The sequence below is a fragment of the Sphaerodactylus townsendi genome, linkage group LG17, assembly GCF_021028975.2.
Source record: "Sphaerodactylus townsendi isolate TG3544 linkage group LG17, MPM_Stown_v2.3, whole genome shotgun sequence".
Classification (NCBI taxonomy): domain Eukaryota; kingdom Metazoa; phylum Chordata; class Lepidosauria; order Squamata; family Sphaerodactylidae; genus Sphaerodactylus; species Sphaerodactylus townsendi.
Window position 1 is genome coordinate 17,116,163 of NC_059441.1, and position 20,870 is coordinate 17,137,032.

General features: G+C 47.4%; 1 protein-coding gene across 6 annotated transcripts in view; it reads right to left on the reverse strand.

Annotated features, from left to right (window-relative positions):
* Positions 1–5,330: 5,330 nt before the first annotated feature.
* The window catches only part of CEP152 (centrosomal protein 152), a 43,202-nt gene continuing 27,662 nt past the window's right edge, over positions 5,331–20,870 (reverse strand). For 3 of the 6 annotated variants that reach the window (XM_048481800.1, XM_048481797.1, XM_048481801.1), the window contains 8 exons: positions 19,145–19,798; positions 17,787–17,961; positions 13,889–14,089; positions 12,861–12,942; positions 11,636–11,739; positions 10,875–11,031; positions 8,859–8,962; positions 5,331–6,675 (listed from right to left, as the gene is read on the reverse strand). In XM_048481800.1, the coding sequence (XP_048337757.1) occupies positions 5,687–6,675; positions 8,859–8,962; positions 10,875–11,031; positions 11,636–11,739; positions 12,861–12,942; positions 13,889–14,089; positions 17,787–17,961; positions 19,145–19,798 (2,466 nt within the window). In that variant the 3' untranslated portion in view covers positions 5,331–5,686. The remainder of the gene's footprint in view (positions 6,676–8,858; positions 8,963–10,874; positions 11,032–11,635; positions 11,740–12,860; positions 12,943–13,888; positions 14,090–17,786; positions 17,962–19,144; positions 19,799–20,870) is intronic. The other 3 variants (XM_048481798.1, XM_048481799.1, XM_048481802.1) reach the window with 3 other exon arrangements.

Sequence of the window (20,870 nt, forward strand, 5' to 3'; positions counted from 1 at the left end):
GTCTGCCTAGTAAATGTCGTGTTATGATGTCCACCCATGGACCAGTAATAAATAACCCAGTGCTTTACTTTTTATTTTTAGGGCCAATAAATAACATCGTTGGCATTCAAGTGCAGAGTTCGTGAATCTAATGAAGTTTCTGCCCCTTGCATTAAACCTGCTTCATGTATACACTAATCTATGGCTCCTCTGTAGGGTAAACTAAGGAGCAGGGACCAGGACGGTAGACCCAAATAAACTGAGGCGCTGCTAAGTGGCATGTGGTTGGTTGCTTGTCCTGGGCCATGGAGAGATCAGCAGCCATGACCGTGACATTTGCAGGGATTCCCACTTTTTGGAAGAAGCAGAAGAATGTGGATTTATACCTCACCTTTCTCTGCTGTAAGGAGATTCAAAGTGGCTTACAAGCTCCTTTCCCTTCCTCTCCCCACAACAGACACCTGGTGAGGTGGGGGGGGGGGCTGAGAGAGTTCGGAGAGAACTGTGACTAGCCCAAGGTCACCCAGCAGGAATGTAGGAGTGCGGAAACACATCTGGTTCACCAGATAAGCCTCCGCCGCTCAGGTGGAGGAGTGGGGAATCAAACCCGGTTCTCCAGATTAGAATCCACCTGCTCTTAACCACAACTATAGAATGGGGGCCACAAGGATCCATTTTTATTATTCCTTGTGCTGTCCCCTAGTAGGAAAGGGACTGGGAGGGTGTTGCTTTCTAGGAAAGGAACTTTATTGCCTGCTTTTATGGATTGTGCTACATAAAATCTGGATTAAAAAAAACCCAATACTGGGGGGGGGGGGAGTATAGCCCCATTAAAGGACAACCGCTGAATCTCACTCATTTTCGGTTTCACGGAACAAATTGTATTTGCACAACTTGACGAATGGCTCTGGTCAAACCTGCGGATTAAAAAGTCCCGCAAGTCGCTTTCTAAGAAAAACAAGGGGCTGATTAGATAATGACAGCGCCGCGGCGCAGCTTGTTCTGCTCTTGCAATAATTATACAGGACAAGCCGCCCCAAAAATACCAGAGACAGCATTGAGCTATAAGAACAGGACGCCGCCCCCTTCCTCAGCTGCTCTGTGAAAGCTTGATGGCCTGCAGGTTTTATTTTAATAGGGAAGCTTTAAAAAAAAAAAAAAGAACAATTAGGGGAGAACTTTTGTGGAGCGTATTTTAAATAAGGCCAGCCTGGACTCAGGCGTGGCGGTTAAAATGTCGAACTGCGACTGCAGAGAACCAGGTTCTAATCCCCTTTCCCAAGGAAACTGGTTGGGTGACCTCAGGCCAGCCAAGTACTGTCAATCTAGCCTACCTCGTAAGGTGGGTGTTGTCAGGATAAAATGGCCCCAACCTGGTGATGATGATGATGAAACCTTTAATGGCATATATATAAATTATACAATGGAAATTAAAATTGGCTGGTAAAAAAGTAAAAAAAAAAGCATTATGAGAGCTGGAATATTAAGCCACTGAATTGGGATTGAGTCTGCTAAGCATTTGGGAACGTTCAGTGATGACAACACACAAGAATCTAGCAGTTTGTTCGATGGTAACAGTTGAGTTGCTGTCTAGCAAGAACAAAGTTTTGACAGCGTCTGTAGTGTTGCCTAGATCAGCTAACAGAGGATTAAGTAGTCTTTCCCGCTCTACAGCATATAAAGGGCAGTATAATAGAACATGATGGACGGTTTCTTCAAGACCAGGATTGCAGGTGCAAGATCTATCAGAGGATGGAAGAGGGTGCTCTCTTTTGTATCATCTGGTAGAAGGAAGAACATTGCATCTGGCTAAGGTGACAGCGTGTCTCAGAGTGGGCTCATGTAGAAGATGTAGATAGTTAGCAGGAGTGGGAAAACGAGGCAAAATATGCAGATGGATTGGAGAGCAATCCCAACCTGGTGAAATATGCTCCCTAATGAGACCAGGGCCCTGAGGGCTTTAAATCAATTCCGCAGGGCCTGTAAGATGGAGCTATTCCGCCAGGTGTTTCCACCAAGCCAACCGGGCTAGTTTCCATTACAGCTGGCCTCCCGTGGGCTTCAGCATTGGCGCTATTTTATTGGGATGTTTTTTAATATATTGTGTTTTATTGTGTTTATTGAACCGTTCCATGTGTTTTTATATTTAATGGTTGTAGGCCGCCCCGAGTCCTATGGAGAGTGGGCGGGGTAGAAATGCCAGAGTAAAAGAAATAAGTAAAAATAAAGAGGAGAAAGATGCAAACTGCTTTGGATCACCGCTGGAAAGAAAGGCAGAATATAAACACTGTAAATAGAAATAAATAGGTTTCCTGAATAGTTCAAATGCCTTTCTGTGGCTTATGGGATCCTGAAGGTAAGATTTCTCCTCTGTTCATGCTTACACAGGGACATCAGCAATTAAGACTAAACTAAAAGACTACACAAAGACTAAACTCAGTGTGCGTGCTGTGTGTGACATCTGACACAATTATCTGGGTCTTTAAAACACCACAGACTTCAAATGCATTCCTCATTGCCACAGAGAAATTCTATCGAAATTCTATCCAAAGCTCAGGATCCAGTACATAGTTTTCCCTGGTACCTTCCCACACTAAAAGTACAGAAAACAGTACCTGGAATCCTCAGAATCTGGCAAAACTCAGAATCTGGCAAAAATCTGGCATTCTTCTTCCATCCTCACGTGAAGCAACTTGGGAGAAAAACGTTTATTTAAGGTTTTATTTAAAAAACAACAACAGCAGCACATTAGTCACTGAACAGGGGAAAATCCTAAGAATGCTGTCCAGGGAACAAGCCCGGCTGAATAGACCTGAGAAGAATTATGGCTGAGCTTTGTAGGATCCCCGGGCAAAGTCACCGGTTGCCCGAATTAGCCTCAAGATGGCTTCCGTATTGATGCACGACAGCAGAGCCCATTTCACACGGCCAACTAACCTGCAAGAAGGCCTGATAACGGCCCTCAGGCAGTGGGGAGGTTGTTCCCTGTCACAACCACCTCCTGTTTGCTACTACTTCTGAACACCTGTTGCCTGCAGGAGCCATGCCCCCCCCCCCCCCCCCCAACATATTTTCTGGCTCCCATCAAATGTTTTAAGAAGTGAGTAGGGACAGGAAGAGCTTTTGCCCAGCAAGAGCCCTGATCGATTGTTGGAGATTTGATTGGTGTGCAGATATTTTTGGATGCTGCTTTGGTAGCCACCCCAGCATAAGGATCTGCACTGCGTTACTGAAGCTAAGCCACGGCAATCGTTTTGCGGCTGGCTCCGCTTCCTGCAGTGGCCTTTGGGTTACTGTGCCCGCCATGCTGTTTCAAAATTCCAAATGAGCCCGCAGGCTAAAAAAAAAGGTTGGGAATGCCTGCCCTATAGATAGCCACGAGTCAGTGGCGACCTGTTGGTATTTTCTACCATCATTTCTGTGTCTCCTAACTTCCCAGGTTTTTCAAGCAAACGGGAAAAGCTACCTGTGTAGCCTTGCAGACTGTCAGCAACTCAATTAAACAGTGCAGCTACACATGCAAGATTAGAACAATGTCAATCCAGCTCATATATGTTATGAGCCAGCCCCTGGGTAGGAGCAGCAGTGGCGTAGGAGGTTAAGAGCTCGTGTATCTAATCTGGAGGAACCGGGTTTGATTCCCAGCTCTGCCGCTTGAGCTGTGGAGGCTTATCTGGGGAATTCAGATTAGCTTGTACATTCTAACACACGCCAGCTGGGTGACCTTGGGCTAGTCATAAGAACATAAGGACATCAGAACAAGCCAGCTGGATCAGACCAGAGTCCATCTAGTCCAGCTCTCTGCTACTCGCAGTGGCCGACCAGGTGCCTTTGGGAGCTCACATGCAGGAGGTGAAAGCAATGGCCTTCTGCGGCTGCTGCTGCGCACCTGGACTGTTAAGGCATTTGCAATCTCAGATCAGAGAGTATCAAGATTGGTAGCCATAAATCGACTTCTCCATAAATCTGTCCAAGCCCCTTTTAAAGCTATCCAGGTTAGTGGCCATCACCACCTCCTGTGGCAGCATATTCCAAACACCAATCACACGTTGCGTGAAGAAGTGTTTCCTTTTATTAGTCCTAATTCTTCCCCCCAGCATTTTCAATGTATGCCCCCTGGTACTAGTATTGTGAGAAGTCACAGCTTCTCGGAGCTCTCTCAGCCCCACCCACCTCACAGGGTGTTTGTTGTGAGTGGGGAAGGGCAAGGAGATTATCAGCCCCTTTGAGTCTCCTGCAGGAGAGAAAGGGGGGATATAAATCCAAACTCTTCTTCTTCTTCTACTTACCAGGATACAGAGGACTCTGAGGCAGAACCTGGCAGCAGAGCCAACACCCAGCCCAGCTCTTCCCTGCCTGATGACATACAGGTGGAAGAGGAACCCAGTAATGAGTCAGCTGTGCACAGAAGGCAGAAGCAGCTGCTGCAGGAGCAAAGGAGGATGGCTAGTTTGGAAGCAAGATATGGGAAGACATCTACATTTGATGGCGATTAACTCCTTGCAGAATCCCAACCCCTTGGACAAGGCTCTCTCTCTATAAGCCTGGCTGTGAGCCTGTTTGCCTGAGCTCCTGTTGGACTGACCCGAGACTATGGCCCCTTCCACACATGCAGAATAATACACTTTCGATCCACTTTGCAGCTGGATTTTACTGTGTGGAATAGCAAAATTCACTTGCAAACAATGGATTGAAAGTACATCATTCTGCATGTGCGGAAGGGGCCTACCCTGTTTCCCCGAATATAAGACACCCCCTGAAAATAAGACACAGTAGAGGTTTTGCTGAAGTGCGAAATATAAGGCATCCCAGACGTAGCAAAGTTTTTGTTTGGAAGCATGCCCGACGAACAGAACACAGAAAAATAAGACATCCCCTGAAAATAAGACATAGCACATCTTTGGGAGCAAAAATTAATATAAGACACTGTCTTATTTTCGGGGAAACACGGTATGCCTTCGCCTGCCGCCTGCCTTGACCCATTGGATTGTCCTCTTACTACACTCTTGGCTGCTGCCTGTTCTATTCTGCGAGACTGGGCGCTGAATTATCATCGCCCTGCCTGCCTGCCTGCAGGACAGTATAAAAAAGAAAGCCAAAGTTACCCGCCCAGCAGTGGAGACACTGCCTTCAATTTGATTCTGGGCACGTGGAAGGCCGCACGGAATAAGATGTTCTTATCTACCAGTGTTACATTAAGATCTTTCATTCTGGGACTGGCCAGTGCCCAGAGGGGAGACCACTGGCGGACACTACCGTCGTCAGCTCCACTGAGGAGCAGGGGAAATGTAACAAAATAAGAGAAGGCAAAATTGTGTATATTGTTAAGGAAAGGCCCATCACCATTTTAGTACACGGAGGACAACGAAGTCAGTTTTATTTCTGCATAAACAATAAAAAAAGGTTGCATTGCACGGCACGCTAATCTCGAGGTATAAAAATAGATCGTTTCTCACAAAGAGACGCACAAACATTTATATAAAAAGACAGTTTATACAGAGTTAAGCCACACAGCGGAGACATATCCAAAACCTGAATAAATATTTGGGGTTGGTTTGTTCACAGAAGTCAAATTAGGAAGTTTAAAAAAAAAACACATAAAAAGGCACCTCAGAGGTTTGTGGCACAATTGGCTCCTTTTCCCACGACTTTCTTATAAATATATTTAAAGCGTCTCTTTTAGGAGAGTGTTCCAAGACCCCCAGTGTTAATCAAAGTTGATTTGGGGGCTGTCAAAACCACTGTCTTGCTGAAAATCCATCACATCACGTATCCGTTTCTTCGAATGCAGCGCACTGTAGCTTTTCCCCACCACTGAACACAACTCCGCACTGCTTTGCTGGGCACCAGGAGAACTCAGCTGGTCCGGATTCTCATCTGGCGTGTGACCTGGGTTCACCTTGAGGAGATCTTCGTGGCGCCTCGAGGTTTGGCTTGTAGTCACAAGAACCCTGCCTCTTTGACTGCTGCCTTGTCGGTAGAAACCAGAAGCGCCTTCCTGGACATCAGAAAAGGGGTTTGGTGTGGGGAACCATTGGCAGAATTCTGCTTGGGGGCTGGGATGTGCTCTTTGAGCAGCACCCAAAGGCCTGTGGTTGCGTTCCAAGAACAGAGGCTCACTGACCAGGCTACCATCAACGGAGCCTCCGTCATCCTTCACTGGCGCTTCCTGAACATGATAGTCTTTAGATTTTCTAGGAGCTGCCTCCGGATGGCTACTGGGTTGGAGGCATCCGAATTCTTTCAAGGTCGACCTTTCATTTTGGCTCTGAGGCATTCCTCGAGCTCCCCCAGAGTTGGCACAGGTGGCCGGAGTCGCATTTTGGAATTTGGTCTGAGAAATGTGAGGGGAACGAGTCTGGAAGGCTGCGGCGTCAACAGAAGGAGGCAGGCCTTGTTCGGCATTCCTGTCTGCATTGGAAGCCATCGGTGAGGTTAGAGCATCTACCAAAACATTGTCCAGTTGTTTTAACGTATTCCCACTCGCCAGAGTGTTGGAAGACAGAGATGGACTTTCAGCATCCAGCCGCTGCCTTAAACTACAAGGTATACGTTTCTGAGTCCCCGGCTGGTTGGTCTTTTTGGCCACACCTCTGCCCCCAACCGGATTTTCAGAAGAGGTTTGCTTAGGATGCTGCGCGTGATTTCCTTTAGGATCCTCGACCCCAGCAAATGGCTTGGAATTCTGGGGCAGGGCTATATTTTTTTGTAAAAAGTGGGAATGAAAACAAAGACAAACAAACAAAAACACAAGGAAATAAGATTAATACATCCAACTTTCCAGCATTCCTTCGATGCTTCATACGCGCTCAAAAGATTCAACTGTTGGCGTGATAGACTTGAGTCAACAGCCTTTTATAATTAAAGACCCAAAGCCTTTTATAATTAAAGAGCCAAAATACAGCAAAATTTTCAGAGCACAAGATCAGAAAAGCACGCCTACGGCAAAGTTCATGTGAGTAACAAGATATGCCCAACTTTAGCATGGCTGTTAATTGAAATGTCAGATAATAATCCATGAAGTTTCTGCAGCCCAAACAATGGCTGTTTCAAGTCCTTTATCAAGAACAAGGTCCTGCAGTTGTTCATACATGTATATACTGGAGTATCCTGCATAACTGTCTTAGTGTGCTGCATAAATCTGCACATGGTTTGCAAGAAGATTACAAACAGCTCTTCCCTCCTATCACGTTTTGAAAAAGTCTTTTAAGAAGCGCCTTAGTCCTAAAAACATATTTGCTGGCCGTTCCCTTCCTGTAATTCCTGCAGCCGACCCAGCGTGCCTCTATACCTTCTCAGGGGCCCCCCAAAGTGCACCACAGCGACCACCACAACTTTTCTGGTGCCCAACAATTGTTTTTAGAAACTGCGGAGGGTTTTTGCCTTCCAAAGCTTCTGAATGGGTACTGGAGATTTGGTTGGTAGCAACTGCCCCCGCAACACAAGGATCTGTACTGTGTGACTGAAGGCAAGCTGCAACAGCCACTGTGAGACTGGCTCTGCCTCCCGTAGCAGCCATTTTGTGGCCACGCCCACCATGCTGTGCCAGAATCCCAAAGGTGCCTACAGACTCAATAAGGTTGGGGACCCCTGCCTTAATTTACAATACTGCGTTTTCTGCTTTTATTAAAGGAGCTTTACGTTGTCCCACGCTCTGACCTGGATAGGCTAGCCAGGGGTCTGCAGCCTGCGGCTCTCCAGATGTTCATGGACTACAATTCCCATCAGCCCCTGCCGCATGGGGCTGATGGGAATTGTAGTCCATGAACATCTGGAGAGCCGCAGGTTGCAGACCCCAGGCCTAGGCTTGTGGTGGCGAACCTATGGCACTCCAGATGTTCATGGACTACAATTCCCATCAGCCCCTGCCAGCATGGCCAATGAGCATCTGGAGTGCCATAGGTTCGCCACCACTGGCCTAGGCTAACCTCATCTCGTCAGATCTCAGCAGCTAAGCAGGGTCAGACCTGGCTAGTATTTGGAATACGAGGAATACGAGAGCCCGAACGTGGAGGCAGGCATTAGGAATACGAAAGCCCTACGTGGAGGCAGGCAATAGGAATACGAAAGCCCTACGTGGAGGCAGGCAATAGGAATACGAAAGCCCTACGTGGAGGCAGGCAATAGGAATACGAAAGCCCTACGTGGAGGCAGGCAATAGGAATACGAAAGCCCTACGTGGAGGCAGGCAATAGGAATACGAAAGCCCTACGTGGAGGCAGGCAATAGGAATACGAAAGCCCTACGTGGAGGCAGGCAATAGGAATACGAAAGCCCTACGTGGAGGCAGGCAATAGGAATACGAAAGCCCTACGTGGAGGCAGGCAATAGGAATACGAAAGCCCTACGTGGAGGCAGGCAATAGGAATACGAAAGCCCTACGTGGAGGCAGGCAATGACAAACCGCTTTTGAATATGTTTGTGGTGGGTTTTCTGGTCTGTGTGGCCATGTTCCTACCGCTTCACCTGCATCTGTGGCTGGCATCTTCAGAGGTGTATCACTGTTACACACTGTGTCCAGTGAGAAGGGGATGTTTTAATGGGGTATATATGTCCATGTTGCAGGGTGGGGAACCAATCAGTAAGTGTTTGGCTGGATCTTGCTATACAAAGGTGTGGTTGATAGTATTGTATTGCAGGTGGGGCTTTTCTGCATATCTCTGGCCTTGAAAACCCAACGAGGTCATCATGAGTCAGCTGCGACTTGATGGCAAAAAAAATGTCATTCCATACTGGGTCATATTTGGCTGCAGAACCACAGGCTGCAGGTGCCTGCTACGGAAGCCTCAGAGAGGCAAAATACCTTAACATATTGGGAATGCATTGCTCGAAACAACAGGCAGCTGAAAAACTGAAAACCGACCTTCGGGCCACCATACCTGAGTGGGCGGCTGTGCTCTGCCATGAGTTACGCACCGGCGTTTCGAGGATTTTGGCCATGGTTGCCAGTTTGCCAGCCGCGCAGATTATTTTCTTCTCGGCCCTGTGGGGGGGAAAAACATTTTAAAAGCTCAGCTCCTCTTCGATAGTTTTGCAGCAGTGACGGAGAAGGGCCTTTCAGTGAGGTGGTTATTTTATGAAAGGGAAGGGAGTTGTATTTAAATTCTAAAAACATATTTAAAAACATTGTTCCACGTGAAGCTGGGCCTGGCCTGGATGCCCCTAGCTAGCCCAATAAGAACATAAGAACAAGCCTGCTGGATCAGACCAGAGTCTATCTAGTCCAGCACTCTGCTACTCGCAGTGGCCCACCAGGTGCCTTTGGGAGCTCACGTACAGGATGTGAACGCAATGGCCTTCTGCTGCTCCTGGTCCTGAGCACCAGGTCTGCTAAGGCATTTGCAATCTCAGATCAAGGAGGATCAAGATTGGTAGCCATAGATCGACTTCTCCTCCATAAATCTGTCCAAGCCCCTTTTAAAGCTATCCAGGTTAGTGGCCATCACCACCTCCTGTGGCAGCATATTCCAAACACCAATCACACGTTGAGTGAAGAAGTGTTTCCTTTTATTAGTCTTAATTCTTTCCCCCAGCATTTTCAATGAATGCCCCCTGGTTCTAGTATTGTGAGAAAGAGAGAAAAAGTTCTCTCTGTCAACATTTTCTACCCCATGCATCATTTTATAGACTTCAATCATATTCCCCCTCAGACGTCTCCTCTCCAAACTAAAGAGCCCCAAACGCTGCAGCCTCTCCTCATAGGGAAGGTGCTCCAATCCTTCAATCATCCTCGTTGCCCTTCTCTGCACTTTTTCTATCTCTTCGATATCCTTTTTGAGATGTGGCGACCAGAACTGAACACAGTACTCCAAGTGCGGTCGCACCACGGCTTTATATAAGGGCATGACAATCCTTGCAGTTTTATTATCAACTCCTTTCCTAATTATCCCCAGCATAGAGTTGGCCTTTTTCACAGCTGCCATGCATTGAGTTGACAATCGCATCAGAGTTTGGAAACAAAGGAGTATTTGGATGGGAGCTCAGTAAGGAAGTCCATAGAATCATAGAGTTGGAAGAGACCCGAGGGGTCATCAAGTCCAATCCCCTGCAATGCAGGAACACACAATCAAAGCACTCCTGACAGATGGCCATCCAGCCTCTCCTTAAAAGCTTCCAAAGAAGGGGACTCCACCGCACTCCAAGGTAGTGCAGTACAGTAAACCTTTATTAGGCATAAAAGGTAGTGAATTCCACTGTCGAACAGCCCTGTCTGTCAGGAAGTTTTTCCTGATGTTTAGGTGGAAGGTCTTTTCCTTCACCTTGAACCCCTGACTCCTGGTCCTAGTCTCTGAAGCAGCAGAGAACAAGTTTGTTCCCTCACCAGGATCACTACACAAAGGGACTTTATCAATCAATGTCCTCCAAAATGTCCTATTAACAGCCTTGCTCAGGCAGAGTTCGACCCTCCTAAATCCACTGAAATTAATGGGATTAGAGGAATGCAACTTTGTTCAGGATTCTGTTGTAAAAATGTTATACATGGATTGTGCGCTGACATACATGAAAACCACCAAAGAAATACGCTAGGAAAATGTATGGAATATAAAAATGTCAATGCTCATTCAGCCTGCACAGAAATCTCTAAAGAACACAAGAAAGAGCCAACTGGATCAGACCAGAGTCCATCTAGTCCAGCACTCTGCTACTCGCAGTGGCCCACCAGGTGCCTTTGGGAGCTCACATGCAGGAAGTGAAAGCAATGGCCTTCTGCTGCTGCTGCTCCCAAGCACCTGGTCTGCTAAGGCATTTGCAATCTCAGATCAAGGAGGACCAAGATTGGTAGCCATACATAGACTTCTCCATCAATCTGCCCAAGCCCCTTTTACAGCTACCCAGGTGAGTGGCCATCACCACCTCCTGTGGCAGCATATTCCAAACAATGATCCACACCTTACCCTTCGGTCTTTCCATCATCCGTCAGAAGTTGCTGAAGACAAATCAGGTAATATTTGCGCATCTTCCGGGCAGTCTCCTGACGCTCCCTCAGCACTTCGGCTTTAATAATGTCCGCTGCTCTCTCCTTACTTTCCTGGATATAACGAAGCATGTCGCCTACAAAGAACACGGTATGAATTTTCCACCTAAATGAAGGATAGATTCTCCAGAGATATACCGTGTTTCCCAAAAAATAAGACAGGGTCTTATATTAATTTTTGCACCAAAAGATGCATTAGGGCTTATTTTCTGGGTAGGCTTATTTTAGAGGAAATACGGCACCTTCACAATTCATTGGAAGGGAGCATCCTGCTGTATCACACCATCCTGATCTGTAACTACTGGTAGGGCTTATTTTTGGAGTAGGGCTTATATTTTAAGCATTCTCCAAAAATCCTTAAAAATCACGATAGGGCTTATTTTTGGAGGATGTCTTATTTTCGGGGTAGGTTTTATTTTGGGGGGAACACGGTATGCAACAAGGTCACAGAGCTGACGTGCAATGACAATTTGAACCAAATGCCAGGATTTTTGAACGATCAGCAAGACATGCACTAGGACAGAGATCAGAAAAGAGTGGCCAATCAAAGAGATCAGAAAAGAGTGGCCAATCAAAATTAGCAGCTTAGTGTAGTTGCCGTCTTGTTTTGACTTCTCTGTTACTGAATACAAACGGGGGAAAGGGTTAGTAAATAATCAGGAACTCATGTTGGTCACTCACTCTTAATTTTGCCCACAGCTTTAATATATTGGGAACGCATTTCTTCCAAGGCTTTTCCATCACAGGAAGGGCAAGGTTTTGGAACACACCCCTCGGACAACGATCTTGGAAAGCACAGGAAAAAAAACAAATCCTATCAAATGTATTTTATTGCACTGGCTCAAAAAGTCACAGCAAACAACAAACTCAGAAATCGTAAGGATCACAGCACAAGCAGGAACGTAGCTACGCTGCCAACTACAGTATAAACTTCACAAACACAGTAACAGATGACCACAAAAATTACTTATCACAATAAACTATTCATCAGTCTGGCTGACATCAAGAGATCTTTCAGCAACCACAGCAATAAACGTTGCCGTCTGCAATGTCGTTCGGTCACCTTTATCCAGGAATAGCGTTACAAGTTTATTTAAATTGAATCTCCATGATAACCGTGACAAGATATTTCTAAGATATCTTTCCGAGGATCCGTTGTAAACCTTGAGCACCAAAAGGCCACGTGGTCCAAATTTTCAATAAATCTATGGTTGCAAGAGCAAACTCTTTCAACAGTTGGACGTCCTGTTACAGCGGCCCTTCACTACTGACAGTTGTAACCAGTGGTGGGATCCAAAATTTTTAGTACCAGGTTCCCATGGTGGTGGGATTCAAACTGTGGTGTAGCGCCAATGGGGCTGGGTGGGGCACAACAGGGGCGTGGCCGGGCATTCCTGGGCGGGGCTGTGGCAAGGACGCAGCCGCTGCACCGGTCCTTGGGCAGGAAACGAATGCATCGCGAGGCGCGAGGCTATTGCCACGCACGCCGGTGCACCTCCTGCTAGACTGCTTCAAGTTCTGCGCGCTACTGCTGAGAGGAGGGGCGTAACTAAGGCAAAAATCACGTGGCAAAATCACCCATTAGTAACCCCCTCTCGGCACACACAAATAATTAGTAACCTACTCTCGGGAACCTGTGAGAACCTGCAGGATCCCACCTCTGGTTGTAACACAGAAACATAAATTACTTTGAACGTGGACAAGGTGCGGCTCAGTGCTGGTAACCTGCTAGGGAGCAGCAAGTCTCTGGGACATTTTCATTTTCAAGGATCTCAGGAAGAAAGAGCTGGGGAAGAACTTGTTCCACCTGAGAACTGGAGAGCCATCACGAAGCAGCCCAGACAACAGCAACAAGGCAGCTTCCGATGTTCACAGACCAACTTATCATTTCCCTCTTTTTAGCTACCTTGCTTGGATGCTGCTATCTTCCAGTCGGCTCTTCATCGCCACATTTTCCGCAGTTAATGCCTGCACCCTTTTTTCGTTTTCTAAAAATAAAAGGCAGAAACATTAAGAATACCTTGGTTAATGGGATACTTGTGGATCAACATGCTGAATGTTCCTACTGCCTGAAATATTAATTAACCTTCCACGGTGGCACTGTGCTTTGTCATTAAATCCACCGTTGCCTGGCAATAAATATTTAAGAACCTTACAGAAAAGTGCAGCACAGACAATTTATGTTTGTTTAGGTGCTGTGTGGTTTCCGGGCTGTATGGCCGTGTTCTAGCAGCATTCTCTCCTGACGTTTCGCCTGCATCTGTGGCTGGCATCTTCAGAGGATCCTCTGAAGATGCCAGCCACAGATGCAGGCTAAGCATCAGGAGAGCTAATGCCAACACGCCATACGACCGCTTGTTGGTGCCCGAAACCACATAGGCTTCCCCAGCACCTAAGTGATTCCCTGCCGTGGAAAGAAGCCAGCCTTCGACAATTTATGTTTGTGTTTGGGACTGCAGTTAGAGTGTTGGACCTGGATTGGGGAGAGAAGAAGAAGAGTTGGATTTCTCTGCTGTAAGGAGAATCAAGGTGGCTTACAAGCTCCTTTCCCTTCCCTTCTCGGAACCCCACAACAGACATCTTGTGAGGTAGGTGGGGGTGAGAGAGTTGGGAGAGAACTGTGACTAGGCCAAGGTCACCCAGCAGGAATGTAGGAGAGCGGAAACACATCTGGTTCACCAGATAAGCCTCTGCCACTCAGGGGGAGGAGTGGGGAATCAAACCCGGTTCTCCAAATTAGAATGCACCTGCTCTTAATCACTACAGTGGGTCAAGTTCCTGTTCAAACTGTGCATGTCACCCGCTATCGGTCATCAAGTGTAGAACATGCATAGGTGACCCTCTTCTCAGAGTGACATCAGCAGATTTTACACAGCCACCAGGACAAAGAACCCAGCAATAATTTTCTCTGGACAAACAAAAAAACAGCCAAACCTTGCCATTGTTCCGATTTTTCTTGGTGCTCTTTCACTGCCAGCTGGAGATGCCTGCACACTTTGTCGAGCTTCTTCCTCAAATCCTGACATTCCCATTCCTTTCTTTCGAGCTGCTGAAGGCAGCGTTTGCCGCAAAGGTCTTCCTGGGACAAGGGGCGCTTCGAATCTGCCACAGACCAATGAGACAGAAGCAACGGGGCTGAGAGAAAGGAAGCCAGGCAACGCACACCACAAAATGGATAAGTTACTACTCGGCTTGTAAAACGGTTTTTCTAAAAACTTGAATCACCTGAGCCAACTGGAAGTTTGCTTCCAATGAATTCAAGCCCAATTTAAGCACAAGCATAAGCATTTATTGTCATTGTGCACGCACAACGAAAATTTACAGCAGCATTCCTCGATGCACACAATTCCAGACTCACACCCCATCCTCACTTTCCCCTTCCTCCACCCATCACTACACAGCCCCAAACACATCAACACGAAGCTGCAGAGTTTAGCATAGCCACAGCTCTAGAGTAGAAGCTGTCTCTAAGCCTCTTTGTTCTAGTTTTGATAGACCTGTATCGTCTGCCGGATGGTGACAGTTCAAAAAGAGAGTGTGCTGGATGAGACGGGTCTCTCAGAATATTTTGGGCTTTCTTTAGGCTTCGGGAATTACAGAGTTCTTCCAAGGAGGGGAGTCCAGGGCTTCAAGGACTCTCCCCACTCCGTATGCAGCGGGAAGGTAAAATGAGAGAGACAGATCATCCTGCTTTAAATACTCATGAATCTACTCTCTGCTTCTGTTATAAGCAGCCTCTTAGACAAATCGGAGTTTGCTTGAAATCCTCGTACGTCAGCAAAAAAACCCAACCACCTCTGGTTTGCTGAAGCACCTGGGTTTGGACAACAGAATAAATCGAGGACAAAGACTTTAGGAAATCTTTAACCCCCCAAAAAGCCCACCTACCACACCCCAGCCTCCATTCACGAGCAAACATAAGGTAAGAATAAATCAGTGTTGTTCTCGTCACAAAGAAATGCTGGCTCATTAGTAACGTCTCTCCCAGCTTCATTTAAATATTTGCGACTAAGCTTGAATGATGGAAAGGTGGTACGGTGTAGCCCAACCCTATCAGATCTCATAAACAAGGTACAGTCAGTGCTTAGAATGGAGACCACCGAGGAAGACTCTATAGAGGAAGGCAATGGCAAACCACCTCTGCTTCTCACTTGCCTTGAAAGCACCTTGAAGTCACTGTGTCAGGTATGACTTCATGGCACTTTGCGCACACTCGTTATGCCTCAGGTGACAGGAGACATGCTGCAGGTGCCTAGGTAACAAATTGTCACCTGAACCCTAACTCTGACCCAAAACCCTAACTCTGACCCTCGTACCTTCGGGACCGCATCACCCCATATGTCCCTACTCGGCCTCTGCAATCAGCAGAGGCCAATTTGCTGGTGACCCCTGGCCCCTCGATGATGCGGCTGGCCTCCACGCGGGCCAGGACTTTTACAGCACTGGCCCCGGCCTGGTGGAACACCCTTTCTCCAGCTGTCCGGGCCCTGGGGGACCTGGGTGAGTTCCGCAGGGCCTGTAAGACTGTGTTGTTCCACCGGGCCTTTGGAGTGTCCGTCCGCTGATGTGGTGCCCCCTACTGCTCTCTATTGCCCCTTGTTTTCGGGGCTGTTACATCAGGGTCCCTCATATTGAGGGGCCTACCGACCCCCCCCTCTTCTGGGGGTAGGTTTTAAATTTGGGGTTGGACGCCTGTTTTATATATTAATCTGTTTTCGCTGGTTTTAAGCTATTTTATTGTTGACATGAGATGGAGCCTATGTATTTATATTGTATGTGTGATATTGCTCCTGCTTGTCTCTGAATTTTGTTGTTCACCGCCCGGAGCCCTTTGGGGATCGGGCGGTATAGAAATTGAAACAATAAATAGATAAATAAACAAACAAACAAACAAACAAACAACAACAACAACAACAAACCTGACACGGACCATAGCCCTAGTCCGTGCCCTAGAACGCAATGTAACCCTAACCCGATCCCCTGCCCTAGACTTAACCCTAACCCTAACTTTATTTTTTAAAAACCATTCCGTGATAAATTGTTACACTAACGCTAAACTGAAATCTGAAACTGACCATAGTCCTAGCCCAGGGGTCTGCAACCTACGGCTCTCCAGATGTTCATGGACTACAATTCTCATCAGCTCCTGCAGCATGGCCAATTGGCCATGGTAGCGGGGGGCTGATGGGATTTGTAGTCCATGAACATCTGGACAGCCGCAGGTTGCAGACCCCTGCCCTAGCCCGAGTTCCTGCCCTAGCTTTAACCCTAACTTCTGTGTTTTTTTGGGGGGGGGGGAATTCTGTCAGAAATTGTTACCTGAACCCTAAGACCAACCCAAACGTCTTGCCCTCAAGCACTGGGCCAAGCACAGGTGTGTTCATTTTACCTTTCTCTTATAGCACAGGTGTCAAACTTGCGGCCCTCCAGATGTTATGGACTACAGTTCCCATCATCCCCTGCCAGCATGATGCTGGCAGGGGATGATGGGAACTGTAGTCCATAACATCTGGAGGACCGTGAGTTTGACACCTATGTCTTTTATAGGAACTGCTTGCTGCAGCCCTATGGCCTCATGGAACAAAGGTCAGCCTACCCGCCTCCTCTAACAGCAAGGGAATCAGCTGGCCACGGACATGAGGACCACCCCAGCCCCACAGCGAGATCAAATCTAACTGCACAGAGCGAGTTAATGAGACCAGCTTCGACAAACCAATGGGGTGACATAGTTAGAGGACTGCACCGGAGAGACCTTGGAATCAAACCCTCGTCCGCTGGACTGCCTCAAACTCTCACCTTAGCAGGGTTATTGCCAGCCAAAGCTGGGGAGTGAGAGGTCTATATATCCCTCCCTGCCTCCAACTTCCTTGAAGGTGAGTGGGTTACAAACATGGGTGGATGTGATAAAGAGAATACCAGAACACTAGGGAAATAAAGAAGAAGAAGAAGAGTTTGGATTTATATCCCCCCTTTCTCTCCTGTAGGAGACTCAAAGGGGCTTACAATCTCCTTGCCCTTCCCCCCTCACAACAAACAACCTGTGAGGTAGGTGGGGCTGAGAGAGCTCCGAGAAGCTGTGACTAGCCCAAGGTCACCCAGCTGGCGTGTGTGGGAGTGTACAGGCTAATCTGAATTCCCCAGATAAACCTCCACAGCTCAGGCGGAAGAGCTGGGAATCAAACCCGGTTCCTCCAGATTAGATACACGAGCTCTTAACCTCCTACGCCACTGCTGCTTTTTAAAAGATAAAACTACTGGCGGTCCTCTGGTGCCATCTAGAGTATGAGATGGATAGAACACAAGAGCAGCCGGCCAGCAGTGGAAGTCTAGAAGAGCTGGCTGAGGGGGACAGCTTGGCTCCGGCAGTGTGGTGTAGTGGTTAAGAGCAGGTGGATTGTACTCTGGAGGACCGGGTTTGATTCCCCACTTCTCCACCTGAGTGGCAGAGGCTTATCTGGTGAACCAGATGTGTTTCCGCACTCCTACATACCTTGGGCTGCTCACAATTCTCTCGGAACTCTCTCAGCCCCACCTACCTCACAAGGTGTCTGTTGTGGGGAGAGGAAGGGAAAGGAGTTTGTCAGCCACCTTACAGGAGAGAAAGGTGGGGTATAAATCCAAACTCTTCTCCTTCTCCTTTATACTCAGATTCTCAAATCAGTGACCTACGCTCAGGTAAACGGATCAGTGTTCTTGCTGCTACTCAGCCAGAGCAACATGAGCCACCGAGAAATCCCCAGATTTTCCAAAATGAAAAAAACAAACATGCCTGAACTTATATTTTACATGGCACACAAAACCAATGGGGTCAGAATCTATTCGAGAGATGTACCCTTGTCCGTTTCAGTCTCCTGAAGAGATGGTGGCTTCCTCCATCTTCTTTGGAACTCTGCTGGCTCTCCCACGTCATACGCGGCTCCTCTTGCTTTGTCTCCTGTCTCTCCTTCGCTGTTCTGTAAGCCAGGGCGCGCTGGATCTTGAAAACCCCAGTCTGGATCCTCAGGTGCCTGTAATTCGAATCGTGAGTTTATTTCAACACAGAAGACAGCCCACTCATGTTTTATAAAGAGGAAGAGAAGACTGAAATTGACGGGCCCCTACCTAGCCATGCAGCTATTCCCTTCCAAAAGAAGCACATTTCGACTTATGGGTGGTATTGATGTCCATGAACTTTCCACTCTCACTACAGACCCCCCCCCCCCGGCAATATTGATCCCCATGCTCAGCTGGTGGGTCTGTAGACTCCCCACCCAAAATAAAATCTGATGGGGGGGAAGGAGAAGAAGAGGAGGAGCAGTTTGGATTTATGTCCCCCCTTTCTCTCCTGTAAGGAGACTCAAAGGGGCTTACACTCTCTTTTCCCTCCCATCCCCCCAACAAACACCCTGTGAGGTGGGTGGGGCTGAGAGCACTCGGAAGAACTGTGACTAGCCCAAGGTCACCCAGCTAGCATTAGGACTAATAAAAGGAAACACTTCTTCACGCAACGTGTGATTGGTGTTTGGAATATGCTGCCACAGGAGGTGGTGATGGCCACTAACCTGGGTAGCTTTAAAAGGGGCTTGGACAGATTTATGGAGGAGAAGTCGATCTATGGCTACCAATTGGTCCTCCTTGATCAGAGATTGCAAATGCCTTAGCAGACCAGATGCTCGGGAGCAGCAGCAGCAGAAGGCCATTGCTTTCACATCCTGCATGCAAGCTCCCCAAGGCATCTGGTGGGCCACTGCGAATAGCAGAGTGCTGGACTAGATGGACTCTGGTCTGATCCAGCAGGCTCGTTCTTATGTTCTTATGTCTTGGAGTGCACAAGCTAATCTGGTTCCCCAGATAAGCCTCCATAGCTCAAGTGGCAGAGCGGGCAATCAAACCTGGTTCACCAGATTCGAGTGCACCTGCTCTTAACCACTACACCACTTAACCACTTCACCCAGGGGCTGATGGGAATTGTAGTCCATGAACATCTGGAGTGCCATAGGTTCGCCACCACTACACTACACCATGCTTAGAGTGGGCAGCAGCAGGAGAGTGAATTAGAAAAGTCCTGCCTTGTTGAAGTCAAGTATCTGTCAAATATTTAACAGGACTTTCAGTTCGAAATCTGTCCATGAAAAGTCAAAAAGCAGAAGGTATTCATGAACAACCTTGCTCCCATCCAAGCGTTATTGTCGAAAGCCTCAGATACATTACCTTTCTCACCTTTTGTTTGGCTTTTTCTAGGACAGCATAGACCGCCCTGGTGTACGCCTTTTGCAGACACAGCGTCAGTCTGTCTTTGAACTGGAGGTGGACTTGAACACAGGGAGCCGTTCCCCACTTGGCTTGCCAGGCGGACACATCCCCCGCGCATCGAACCAAATCCTCGTGCATTTCGTCCACCAAGAGCTCCACCAGGACCAGAGTCCTGTCTTCATACTGACTGACTTCGTTTTGGATCCTCTTCGCTTCCTGAACGGCCCATTCTTGCTGCTTCCTCTCCACGCACGCCTTTAGCTCCGCCTCTTTTTGCTCCAGCAGCTCCTCCCTCTGCTTTGCGAAGTCCTCTTTGGCCTTGACCAGCAACTCGCTGATTTTATTCCTGTGGTCGTGCAGGAAGGCGTGATAGTCTTTCTCGTTTTGTTCCTGGATCGCAAGGACTTCCTCTTGCTTCTCCTTGTTCCACAGGGTCCGAGCTCTGGCCAGTTCGGCTTTCACAATAGCGGGGATTTCCTCTTTCTTGAGCTCCAGCTCTCGTTTGAAGGAAAGGATCTTCTCTTCCAGCTCCTTAGTCCTCATTCTGCTTTGGTCACTATTCTCAAGTTCCTTCTTCCATTTCTCTTCCGCTGCTGAAACAGCCAGAGATACCTACAGAATGCAACAATGCAATCCAAGTCTATCCAATGCAGAATGCAATCCAAGTCTATCAACACCACACAATACAATACAATACAATACAATACAATACAATACAATACAATACAATACAATACAATACAAAGGAGCAGCAGTGGCGTAGCAGTTAAGAGCAGGTGTATTCTAATTTGGAGGAACCAGGTTTGATTCCTCGCTCTGCCGCCTGAGCTGTGGAGGCTTATCTGGGGAATTCAGATTAGCCTGTATACTCCCAACACTCGCCAGCTGGGTGACCTTGGGCTAGTCAAAGTTCTTTGGAGCTCTCTCAGCCCCACCTACCTCACAGGGTGTTTGTTGTGAGGGAGGAAGGGAAAGGAGTTTGTCAGCCCCTTTGAGTCTCCTACGGGAGAGAAAGGGGGGGATATAAATCCAACTCTTCTTCTTCTTTATTAGGCGTAAATTAAGAAGTTGTTTATGATCTGACCAGACACCGTTAATCAGGGGTGGCAACAAATTGACAAAAGTAAAACAAATTACCAAAAGAAAACAAGAGTTAAATCTTCTATAAAATATCATATATTTTAAAAAATGGATAAGAGCGTGAATTTACAACATTAAAAAAATATAAATATGTGTTCAAAGGCCCACGCTTATCTCTCATTTGGAGAATGGGCAGATACCTGTACAAGAAGCTTCGCAACTTCTTTTACAGATACCTGTAAAAGAAGCTTCGCAACTTCTTCAAGAATCTCCGCATCACTACTGTTGAGAAAGAAAGCAAAGTTAGATGCTGCTACGACCCCAGATTTGTCAGCGGATACTTTTTTGTATTTTGGGCAATCAAATAAAATAGGACTGACTGATTTCAGCTGATTCGGGCAGAGATCACAGACTCTATCCTGGAGTGGACCTTACGTAAAGCAGGCCAGGGGGATGACTGATGGAAAAACATTATGCTTTGCTGTAGTTAACATCCATCTCTGTCTGGACACAGTCAAAAGATAGAGGCACTTGGCGATATGGCTATGAGTAAGGGGGATGTTATTGTACAACGGGGAGCATGACTTATTGGCTTGTGATGGTA